Below are 12,888 nucleotides of genomic sequence, written 5' to 3'. Positions count from 1 at the left end.
CCACAGCCTAAAGCCTAATTCGTACTTGCGTCGCTCGCAGAAAAATAACACATTTTCCACACACAAAAACGAAAATAAAAGCAAGCAAGCGACGCAGCCATACGACGAAGAAGTGTAAATTAGGCATCTCTCAGGATGTGGCATCATGTCTTTACATCGCTAAAACATTAACTCGAAAGTTTAAAGGCACCACACACAATACAACTCACGAGGAGACTTCGCCACACACTTGTAACGTTGTAACCAATAGACTTTAAGGCGGATGTCATGTGCAAAAAAATCATCTTGAATATGTGTCAGGTACTACTCGCGTGTCCTCTCCGATGAAGTGTGCTTTTGTTCTTTTACTCACCGCTGACATCTTTTAAAAAAATATTTGAAATGTGTAAGGTTTTAAAGAATGATTGCGGTATCGTTTATGTTGGTTTGTTTTCACAGGCATATTCCAGGCTTCCAGGACAGGTATGGCAACATGGGGGGAGCGCTGGGCGGCCGGGGGCAGAGCTGCTGGTGGAGGCCTTGGCACTGATTCAGTTCCTGTAGCTTTTGCGTCCCTCTCCTTCCTTGAGGAAAGTCCATATGAGGGTGTTGACGATGTCAGGCTGGTCCTGCTGCAGCCAGTGACTTGCCCCGGAGATGATGTTGAGACGGAAGTGGTTCCTGATGTACAGGCGACACGCCTCGGCCATTTCCTGCTCCAGGAAAGCATCCCTCTCGCTCCACAGCAGCAGAACCGGAGACCTGATGAAGTTTTGACTAAGGGGGAGGGAGCTGTGGAAACAAGCAAAAAAAAAAGCAATAGACACAGGTCAGATTTACAGTACATCACTTTGCACAGGAGAATCCCACAAATGAGTCCAAAACACAGCTGTAGTAGTTTTAAAGCTGTAGTCCACATGAACGCTATAGCGTCCCTATGGGTTCTATGTTACTTAGGGTTCGCTTACAACCCTAGCTCTAAGCCTAACCCTAACCCCTTTGGTAAGCGGGGAACATAGAACCAGGGGAACATAGAACCTGGGGAACATAGAATCCGGGGAACATAGGGATGACCCCGTCCCTATGGGGCGAATGTTCAACGAAAATAGAAGCTCTACAAGCTCACAACAAGTCAGCTTGTAGATCAGCCATTTTCAGCAAAGAGATTTGATGTAGAGCGAGGAAAAAAGGAGCTAACCAAGAGCACTGGGTATCTTATGGGTTTAGCTTTAATGTGTGTTTATCATTGCACTTTTGTTGTTGCCTTCCTATAGACACATACAGAAAATGCTTATGGAGACACTAATTGGGAATGGGTCAGTGAAATTCCTTTTACGTAAGCAGAAAAAAGGCTATTCTGAGATAAAGTAATTGCTTAAGGATGGGGCAGCAGATGGTGAGCTCAGCCGCGCATGCTGAGTTCACAAGCCAAACAAACACATGCACTGGAATTCTGATTGACGATGTTTATTTTCCGCCACTCACTCAAGTAAACAGGTGAGTTCATCATGTCACAGCAAAGGAATTTGTGACTAAATGTGATTTCACATTACTCTGACTTGGAGAAAGATACAATTATTCAGCCTTTTGTAACACCAGAGGGCGCAACTGATTTGGTTGTATTGAGTGGACACAACGTTTTGGCTTCCCTGTTCTCTGGGCTGAAAAACTGCTCACATTTTAATCTCTGCAGATGCTTACAAAAGCTTCAGTGTAGCGTTAGCGTTAGTGTAACACAGGCCTGGAGTTGTGGGAAAAAACACTTAAACCACTTTGTGTAATAGCAGATCTATCCACAATCACATATCTACCCATATGCTTGTAAATCTGCTATTTTCACTATTCACTTTTCCAAAAGAATTGGTAGAAGAAAATTGGACACATTAAATGACATTGTGATAATATCAAACATGAATATCAAAAAGGAAATGCATGTATTTAATTCAGTCTGACCAGAAGCAGGGATAACATCCCCACAGGCAATATAAATGTATGTCCAGAGGCAGGGATATCAAAAGCAGTCAATTCTATTCAGGAGAGTACAGTGGACACTAAATATATTTCTGACCAATCATTGTGACATTGTGCCTGATCTGATGTGATCTGATATCCATATATGCCAGTAGAAACAGAGGTATGGTCTCTTTCCTATACCAGCATATCAATGTAACTATGAGATGAGATTATATTAAATACACTTTATTAATCCCTGAGGGGAAATTATGGACTAATTAATTTAGGGAGTATCCCTACTGTAAATTACATAAAAAATAAATGAATCTTACACTAAACATTAAACCCATGCAAACGTCTTATCCATAGATTAATTGGAGGGAGAGGCAGCACAAACCCCACTATCATGAAGTGTAACTTGCTTTCAGTGAACTTTGCTCTGAGTGAACTTACCTGAAGACATTCCTGTAATAGTTGAGGGCTCCCGTTAGAGCGCCAGGCTGTGAGAGGGCGTAAAGGTAGGCCTCCATGTCCTCTGCAGTTAACCACCGGCCTTTCCTCCCAATCCCTGTGCTGCGGCTGGTGAATAAGGCCTTTAGGGCCTACAGCAGGGACAGAGGAGAGCACTAGGTGAGTGTGTCTCTTGTTAATGTGTCACACCCTTAGCATAGCTTTTGACTGTACTACATGTACTGTTAAGAAACGTGTTAGTAACGTATTCAACCAATCAATCAAAAGCACAAATCACAGTTGTTAGGCACAGGTTTCTGTTGTGAATGTGTGACACGTCAGCCCGGTGCTCGATCAGTGAGAGAGAGACAGAGAGAGAGTGGGGTAGAGGGATAGGGAGAGAGGGAGGGCAAGAGAGAGAGGGACAGAGAGCGAGAGAGGGAAAGAGAGACAGTGTGAGAAGGGGAGGGAGAGAGGGGGGAGGGAGGGAGAGAGAGGGGGGTGAGAGGGGGAGGGAGGGAGGGAGGGAGGGGGAGATAGAGCCTATTTCACACAATAACCTGGCCAATGGCTACCGGAACCTGAATATGCTGATCCGTGACGCGTTGTCAGCGCAATAACCCTGGCAACAACGGACAAGCTGATAACTGCTTTTTCAGCTTGTACATGTTCCTAATCTTGGCAATAACACAACATATGGATTTGAAAATACAAAAATAGCGGTCACTAACATCTTTGAGATGAAACAAAAGACTGGCTCACAATTTGGCACTCAAGAACCTGTTTTTTAACCTGGCATTTTTCCAATTACTTCAGCCAAAACATTAATGCATTTCAATGATATTTTATCGTTTTTATAGAACATTAAAGATCAAGCATTTTTAAACAGTGCCATACTTTAGAATGGAACAGCAAATTATAAAAACAAATGTCAAAGAGGTGCCAGTAGTCCTCGTAATCGGTTGATAACATACAGCTAACCCTTTTCAGTTCAGCATCTGTCACATAATAATGTTAATACTAAAAATAGACTGATGCTAGAATAACATCTTGTCATACAACTATACACCAATGCACTTGCATATAACATGCATGGATGAACACACATGTGCAAACACACACACACACACACACACACACACACACACACACACACACACACACACACACAGACAAGCAACCTTGACCTTGAAATAGCTCATACGTCACAACCCACCTTGAAATCGTTAATGGAGAGCATGAGCTCTGGGAAACGGGGCAACTGAAAGAAAAAGAAATGACTGGACTTCAGCAGCTGGCTTGGATGACGCAGTGCATAATCTGTTGAGGAGAGGAGAGGAGAGGAAGAGAAGAGAAGAGAAGAGAAGAGAAGAGAAGAGAAGAGAAGAGAAGAGAAGAGAAGAGAAGAGAAGAGAAGAGAAGAGAAGAGAAGAGAAGAGAAGAGAAGAGAAGAGCGAGGTTAAATAGTTATTAATGACTACAGGGTGCATCTTTAGGCAGAGGTGCTGTGGAGTGTGATAAGTCTGCCCGTCTCTACCAGTGCACCCAGCTGTTCCTGCTCCACGTTAAACCATTAGCTGTAATTACCCCTCATTTTCCCCTTAAGGAAGGAGAGGATTTACCAGATGGAGGCAAACACGGAATTGAAGTAATAATGCCCCTAATTAATGATGATTATTATGGCGATGATAACACAGAGCCAAGACAGACCCTCTCTAATTAGCACATTTCTGTTCATAATAATTTTCTTTTGAAATAATAATTGACATTTGACACATACTGTGTACAGGATGTCTGAGGACTAATACATTTCTGAACCGTGTAGTTAGTACCTGCGAACACAGAGGGGTGGGGACAATTAAGGACGATGAGCTTCGTCACCATTTCTGGATAGTGAATTGCAAACAGCCATGCGATGGTCCCGCCCCAGTCATGGCCCACCAGGCAACATCTGTTGTAGCCTTGGAAACAAAAGCAGACCAAAATCCTGAGTGTTCATTTAAATGGACCCTATCATTTGCATTACATTTGTACACTCTCAGAGTTAGATATGACTCAGGGAAAAAAGGAATACATTAATAAATGAACACTGATGATTCTACTGTGTATGTTTAACCTGTTCGGCTTGACAACACGACTGTTTATCAATAAGTATATGTCAAAGCTTGGAAAATGAATGTACTTTTCGCAGCTGGATCCCTCCCGCAGAGGCCATCAACACCAATCAAAGGAGTGTAATTTGTGACACAAATTCAAATGGAGATCAAGGTCAGGACATCAGTCTGAGAGGTTCTGATCACATTATCTCTTCCAGTTCCCACAAAGTAATCTCCTTACCTGCCCAGCACCCATTCACACCCCCCGGGATGAATTATTCCAGCAAGACTTATCTCAAAATTCTTGATATCACATACGCAAGGAGAGGGACACAAATAGCTTAGCTTGGGGGACAATCTTGGCAAAAGAGTGCGTCAGGAGTGAGATTTGATTTCCTGTTTCCATTGACAGCCTTTCAGTGTTTGCCATGATCTTGAGGGCAGTTGTGAAGGTCAGGGTTCAATTTGTAAAATAGAAACAAAACAAAAAAACCCAAAGAGGGTGAGACATTTCTTAACCACTTAAGCCCTATATACTTCTTCACACGACAAATAGGGAAAATAACCGCTGTACAAGCACCCAACACGTCACATAATTTTGTTTGACACATTGTGAGCTTGTAGTTCTATGATTCCTGCAATTCTTTTATTAAAACAATGAAAGATTTTGAAAACTTTTGACAAATTTGCTCAAAATAGGGATGCCAAGTGGTTAAGATACATTCTTAATTAAATTATTAAACTGTGATATTATCAAACATAAATATCAAACTTATGAGACAGTCTACATTTCCCAAAAGAAAATAACTACATCCAGCAAATCGAACCCTAGTGAGGGGTACAGATAGGGGGATTGAAATGAGCATATGACAAATGGAGACTTCTCAAGTATTGATTTACTAATTTGCATTCCATCATGCCCTGTTATCAGCTCATTTTCTAGGCCTGTTGAAGATTCAAACAGCATCATCAACATCAACAACAACTAGAAACCCGTTAGTGAACATATATCGATCCCTCTCTGCTACAAATCTCATAGAACACACAAGCTTCTGAAGTCACCTCAGAGTATTTAGCAGGCAGCAAGTAGCCCCAAGGCTGTATCATGACTTTCATTACAGAACAAAATCATTTTGTTGCTTTCATCAAGACTGTAGGCGTTGATGAAAATGGGACAATTTTAAAGCATACAAAACTGTTTATTTTGTTGTGCTGGGGGAACTGTTGTGCTGGCCACGTACTCATTAAATAAACTGTTTGCAGACAGCCCCCCTGGTGCAGTGGTTTTGCCACCACAATCCACCGTGGTGCATCTGGCTTTTTCGAGCATCTATACAAATACAATTGGCCTGTGTTCGGCGGAGGGAAGCCGGGCAGGGAGGGTGATAATGATTACTCCATGTAATCCTATGGCCGGTGGCGGCACCTGTCAGCAGGGAGTGTTGGGCGGGAGGAGTAGGACGAAGGCTCTACATCCTCCCAGTGGGGGCTCCTCACTGGCAGGTGAGGATACAACAGCAGTGACAACACACATATGTGTGGGTGGGGAGGAACTAATTGGCATAATGACTACATTTGGGAGAAAAAAGGGTAAAAAAACAAAAAAAAGACGGCCCCAGGTCCAGCTTCATGTTAATTTTAGTATGTAGTCAGCAGTGTTTAGGGGCTTGGACTCCATTTTACCACAAGTTCCCATGTCAAGTAAACATGAGTCACGGAAAGCTTTACCATGCTCCATCCAAGCAAGCCCCAGAGGCTGTCCGCTCACAGCTTAGGAATGAGAAACGAGTTTATGGCACCAACCTCTCCGAGAAGTAAGTTCCGATAAGGTGCTCAGGCAGACGTGTGATAGAAAAGATTAGAAAGTTATCCTGCGCTCCCTTACCCAGGTATTCCACAATGTCCTTGATGTCAGTAACCAGGTAATCAAAGCGGTAACTTTCAGTGGACTGGGGCACATCGGACTCCCCATAGCCGCGCATGTCGATGGCCACCACACGGAATTCACTCTTGAACTCGCGAAGCTGGTGGCGCCACGAGAACCTGAAGCACACACAAACAAAATACACTAGACTTATCAATACATTGTAAAATGCTGCTAATGGACCAATTCTTCTCAGCTGTTGAAAAGCTTTTTTTTTTTTTTTAGTATGCCATTAGTGTTATATAGGTGTGAATCATACTGGCAAGAACTAGACTAGAGAATCGAGTTGAATCCAATCACCAAAACACAAGTCCTTTCTCTACCAGGGGCCTCTGCTGAAAATTGGGTTAATACAAAACTACTACAATATCAGAAGGGTTTATCCAACTTCTTTAAATCTGTTACATCTCTTGTTATGTATTCAAAGTAGTTACATAAACCAAACCAAACCCACTTTTTGGACCAGGCACTCAGCTTTCTTTCCAGCTGGATGAAGGTCACCTTTGTATAACAGAAGCTGTTTCAGAATCTAATCCGCCCACTTGTGATGTGAACTGGTATGACTCTCTAATTGAATATCTGTAGAATCTTTCTCCTCGGAACTAAAACCCCCTCCTCCTTCCCTACCCGGCAGATGAGAAGCGAGATGCAGATTCCTAACTGTGAATCTGATGACTCAGGAAGAGAGCTCCATACTGACAACATCTTTGAATATAGATGAAGTTTAAAAGCAAGCAAGGCTTACCACACACACACACACACACACACACACACACACACACGCACACACGCACACACGCACACACGCACTACACACTTGCACACTGCACACACAAAGGCACACACAGATAATAATACTTTTAGCCATAGATTGAGTGATTATGAGTAAATAATGCTTAATTCTTTCATTCTCAATTCTAAGTGGTAAACATATAGAATAAGAATAAGTGATGGATTTGTGTCTCTTAATTGCACCATGGAATACTTCATCCCAGTGAAATACTGTATATGACCAGTGAAGCAGAAAAGACCCCCACTATCGTTAATTAATCTATGTCCTGTCTTCTGCAGCTCTGATAATATGCCTGAGATATGGATACGCTTACAGCACTCGACAGTCGACCACCTCTTTGGCCCAATTCCAAGAGCGTTCCCCCACCCACTCGAGGCTCGATAACAGTTCTTTCATTATACCGAGAGGAACTAGATCTTGAACGGTTTGGACCTTGTCCCCGAGGACACATTAAGTCTAGTCCAGGACTAAATGTTCTGTCAATGAAGTAATTCCCACTGGAATACATTTGTTGCTGTGTCCCAGAAACCCTATGACAGACATGTAATGATAATATTAAAACTCTGGAGCCATAGAGCAAACATCCTCATCAAGGACATATAAAGGGATCATTATGAAAGAAAACTGAGATTCAAGAAAATAAAACAAAACAAAACATAAACAGCGCAGTAGAGTGATCACTGTAACAACCATGTTATATTTAAAAATGGACCACTTTCATAGTTAAACCCTCACGATTGTACTATGACGCTAGAAACAAGAAATTCCCAAATCTACTTTATCTACCTGGCTGTCGATATGCTGATGGTATACAAAGGAACCATATTTCTTAAGGAGTAACTACTAAAGAAAGACGGACAGACAGACAGACAGACAGACAGACAGACAGACAGACAGACAGACAGACACACACACACACACACACACATACATACATTCTCTCTCTCTCTCTCTCTCTCTCTCTCTCTCTCTCTCGCGCTCTCTCGCTCTCTCTCTCTTTTGACCTACCAGAACTCTGGGAATCCATGTAAAAACAGCATCAGTGGCTTTCCCCTCTCTCCAGCAGCAACATAGTGGAACCTGAGGCCAGACTCCTGGATGGGAAGCACAGAGCCATATACTAAAAACTACATCTGAAGTCCAATTTATACTTCCTTGTACAGAGCATACATTTGGCATCAAACACATAGTTAAATACTTTGAGTTAAGAATAATCATTCCTCCAGTCCAAACTCATAGCAAAACTCGGAGCACAGGTCTCCGCCAGGCGAGGTGGTACCTATTTATATTACATATTGTGATGTCACGTGAAGCTTGACCAATGTTAGGTGTTCACAGACCATGTGCCCATGTATGGAGCTGGACGGACACACACACGGACGGACAAAGTTGGACGGACACACACACAGACGGACAAAGTATGGACATACTCTCCACCATAACTTCGGCCTGGCGGAGACAATAAATATGGGAATGATACTAAAAATGAGAATAAATTAAGTTTATTTTTACAGACTCTTTATCCTTGTTCCATAACGAGTTTCAGAACCAACAATGCTTAAGTTAAATGTATCTACCACCGAGATTTTTATAATTCAGTGACTACCATAATCCCTCCAAAGAAAGTCATGTATTGAATGAGGTAAGCTGCTCTGACAAAAAGTTTGCTTAATGGTGAATTAAGCATCAGCTTGTAAACAAGGTCGGATGTTCCTCCACGCTCGATTGAAGGTTCGTCAATGTACAACATTTTACAGCGCTTTTATTTTGCTTATACTTTTCACATTTAATTACATTAATGTTGAACACATACATAGGTTACTTAGGCCAGTGGTTCTCAGCCTCAAAGTGGATTCCAGGGACTCTCTGAGTTCCTTTAGGGGGGTCTAAATGGACCCTTACAAGTCTGTAACTCTTTAACAGAGGGAACCAAATGGACCCATTATGGTCCATTTGGTTCCATTTGTACACTGTCAGAGTTAAGGGCAGACCTTGAAATGTAAAGTTTGAGAACCATTGACTTAGGCGATTCTATGAAGCGGCATGCTTGCTGACATTCTGCACGATCAAACGCCACATACAGTCAGGAGCTGTCCTTTCAGCACCACCTGGCTGAGCGCCGGCCGGCAGAACAATACGCAGCAAATCTCCTTTTCACTGGAAAACCACTAAAAATAAACAGATTCTGCCTCATACATTTGCACACTAAAAGCAGGCCTATTTGGCTTTCACGACACGACATAGCAAGCAAGGTGTTTCGGCATTGCATTGCTTTATCCTACGCATGCGACTGCTCTCCCACACACATAGACAGTACACACACACAATCGCGATGGGTTGTTTAGACACCTTTCACTATGTCTTACCTTTATTCTAACATAACAGTGGGTTCCCAAGGACGTGTCATTTAGACAAGCCGGGGGGATTTCACGAATCCCCCACTGGAAGGTTGTTGACGGCCTCAAAATGATGTTCCACCAAAGTTTCAGCAGGGCTACGGCGGTGCAAACGGCACAATAACCGTATATCAATGACCAATACCCCCAGACTCTGATTTTCAGCGCAAGTCTGATCATTAATAACAGCAAGTTGTGGAGCACTCTCGCCATCTTTACATTGCCGCAGGAAATCAATCCGTGATCACGTTGTTACCTATTGATTTATTTCCGTTAATTGCCCGTTTCTGTGGAAATTCTTGCTCTGACCAGCCCGTTGTCTCGTTAGCAGCGCATCTACGCACGACTGTCTGTCTGTAGGGAGGATCCCGGTGAGCGACTGAATGGAACGGTGGCAGCAGAAGCATCACGTCAGAACTCACGCTTGCGTTGCGTTGTGACAGCGAAGGTTGTTCAGCTGAACGGGGTGTTGACGACCGTTGGGAGGCAAGTCCAAATACAAGACGAGACAGCCCGTAATAGGCTAGTTAACCAGCTTTAAATAATTCGTTGTGAGCTCGACTATTTTATTTTTTATATATTTATATATCTTATATTATTTGACAATTTGGCGTTTTACCAGTTTTTATAGTATAGCCTAGTTTGTTGATTACATTTGATGCGGGTCTTTTGGGGGGTATACAAGGGTCTTAAAAGTCCTTAAATTGTCACTTCACTGTCATCTGGGAACCCCCCCCCCCCCCAAAAAATCATGTGGGGACCCCCTGAGGGTCCCGACCCACAGCTTGAAAACCACTGGTTCAGCTGAACCAGTGTTGTCAGGGTGTTGACGAACGTGGGAGGCAAGTCCAAATACAAGACGAGAGCCCGTAATAGGCCAGTTAACCAGCTTTAGATCATTCTGTAGCCTATAATCCCTCGACGTGGTGGTGGGACTGTATCAACACTGCACGGATTTAAAAAGCTTGGCACACCTATTAACATCGCCTATACCAGACACGAATTGATGGTCATCATTATGAGAGTGACATCTTTAAAAAAAAATGTTCAAATAAAAACAGCGCAAACAGCGTTTGTCTGTAACAAAACTGAATAAATATTTTTAAGTAATAGTTTATGGCAGTAACAAAAACAATGCTGTTTTATGCCGATTGATATAGCTGCGAGTCTGTGAATAAAGTAATAAAGCTGCATCCAACAGAAATATTTCTCATCGATTTCATTCTGTAGGGTTGTAGCTGCATTTACATGGACAGATTTAAGCCAATAGTACAAATCAAAAATGAGTATGGTTGAGTATGCGTCAAAAGCTGAGAGAGCAATAGGCCTACCAAACAATGTATCTCTCTGTGTGTGTGTGTGTGTGTGTGTGTGTGTGTGTGTGTGTGTGTGTGTGTGTGTGTGTGTGTGTGTGTGTGTGTGTGTGTGTGTGTGTGTGTGTGTGTGTGTGTGTGCGTGTGTGTGTGTGTGTGTGGTTTTAGTTTTATCATTGGGGAGGGACTAGGGAGAATGGTCAGCTCACTGCCACTATAGGCTGACAAGAGGCTGCTGGGGTGCAGCGGTTCACCATGATCTCCCCAAGCACTGGTCGCCAGCACATGTAATGTTGAATTGGATACAAGCAGCATAAGAGAGCCAGTGAAACAGGGTAGAGGTGAGAAAAGGCATGAGAATTTATGGAGCTTGAAGACAAAGTGGGTTGCACTTTACAAACCAGCCAGGAGGATGGTACAGTTGTCATTCTTGATGAGATTGAATAAAGCTTGAGCCAAATAGACAGATATACTGAAGGAAGAGAATGTCCTCGTGAGACGGAAGACAGCAAAGTGGAAGTGCCAGACAGAATGAGGACAGTGGAGGAGGACAGAAAAGGACGACAATCCCACATTGGTATTCTGCAGCTGACAGGGGTCTAGAGATTCCCTTTATTGGTTTGTCATGGCCACTATCAGAATGCAAGAAAATGCAGTACTCACTTACCCAAAAGATCTTTTAATAGATTGTATAAAAAAACAACGTTTTAGTTTGGCATATACACTGTACCAATAAAGTGCTATGATTATAACCATAACAAACCCCATAAACAAATGAACAAAGTACAACATTTCCAAACATTTTATCAGGATTCCTGAGTTCACACAATAAAGCATAACTTCCAATAAACATGCTGCCAATATGGCACTTGCAGTATGATAAGAAAAATAAAAGGCCTGGGGTCTCACATCTTTAATTGCCATGTGATGGACTACACACACACACACACACACACACACACACACACACACACACACACACACACACACACACACACACACACACACACACACACACACACACACACACACACACACACACGGACAGGGTGCAAAACCTAATCTCGCGGAGACAATGACAAAATAAAGTCTGCACACTGGCGTAAAGGGCTCCAGTCAAAGCTTTATTAACATTATGACTTAGTCTGCACAGTCATATACCAAAAACTACTCCTGAAGCCCAAATTAGGCATCATACACAAAGTTTAGTCATTTGATTTTGAAATCACCATCATTCCTCCAAAATGACCCATGGAAAAGAAGTACAGGAATGACAATATACAACAAATTAGAATAGATCAATAGTTTCATTTTTATAGACAATTTATTCTTGGTTCATAAAGCTCTCAGCAATATAGTTTTTAGTTTCAGAACACTACTTAAATGTATACTACATTAGTATAATTCAATGTCTACCTGTAATCTCTAAAAAGAAAGTTATGTTTTGAATGGGGTAAGCTGCTCAGACAAATAAATTGCTCAATGGTGAATAAAGCATCAGCTTGTAAACAAGGTCGGATGTTCCTGTTGACGCGCTCGACTGAAGGTTTATCAATATACTGCATTTGCAACAACGCTTTTATTTTACATGTAATTATTACATCAATATTGAACATGCAGGTTACTTTGGTGTTTCGGTATAGCGGCATGATTGCTAACATTCTGCATGATCATACGAGACGTACAGGAGCTGTCCTTTCAGAACCACTTGAGCGCTTACAGATTTGTAGCAATGAAGAGTGCAAACAGTCAATGAGTAACGTGTCAAAATAACAGAGATCAGTATTTACCATCAATAGAATTACTTCCACACTACTTCTACTGTAATTAGATCTATATACTGTATATAACTATCTATATATACATAGCCTACAGTATCTATATATACTATGAGAGAGACATACAGTATCTATCTATAACTCGATATACTATGAGAGAGAGGGCAAGCTAGAAGGGGGTCCTTGGGACCTTCAGGCTATGTTGA

General features: G+C 42.2%; 1 protein-coding gene across 1 annotated transcript; it reads right to left on the bottom strand.

The window, feature by feature from the left end:
• Window positions 1-530: 530 nt before the first annotated feature.
• ephx4 (epoxide hydrolase 4) lies at window positions 531-9,804 on the bottom strand (the record flags this gene model as incomplete). Its single annotated transcript, XM_084067553.1, has 7 exons — window positions 531-771; window positions 2,386-2,534; window positions 3,599-3,702; window positions 4,215-4,343; window positions 6,364-6,521; window positions 8,204-8,289; window positions 9,562-9,804. The coding sequence occupies 7 exons, from the start codon at window positions 9,802-9,804 to the stop codon at window positions 531-533; spliced, it is 1,110 nt and encodes a 369-aa protein (XP_083923679.1).
• Between the last annotated feature and the right edge of the window lie 3,084 nt (window positions 9,805-12,888).

Source organism: Gymnoscopelus microlampas, assembly GCF_963454915.1.
Source record: "Gymnoscopelus microlampas genome assembly, chromosome: 9".
Taxonomy (NCBI): domain Eukaryota; kingdom Metazoa; phylum Chordata; class Actinopteri; order Myctophiformes; family Myctophidae; genus Gymnoscopelus; species Gymnoscopelus microlampas.
The sequence above is the reverse complement of the archived record's forward strand: the minus strand, read 5'-3'. Positions and strand labels throughout refer to the sequence as shown.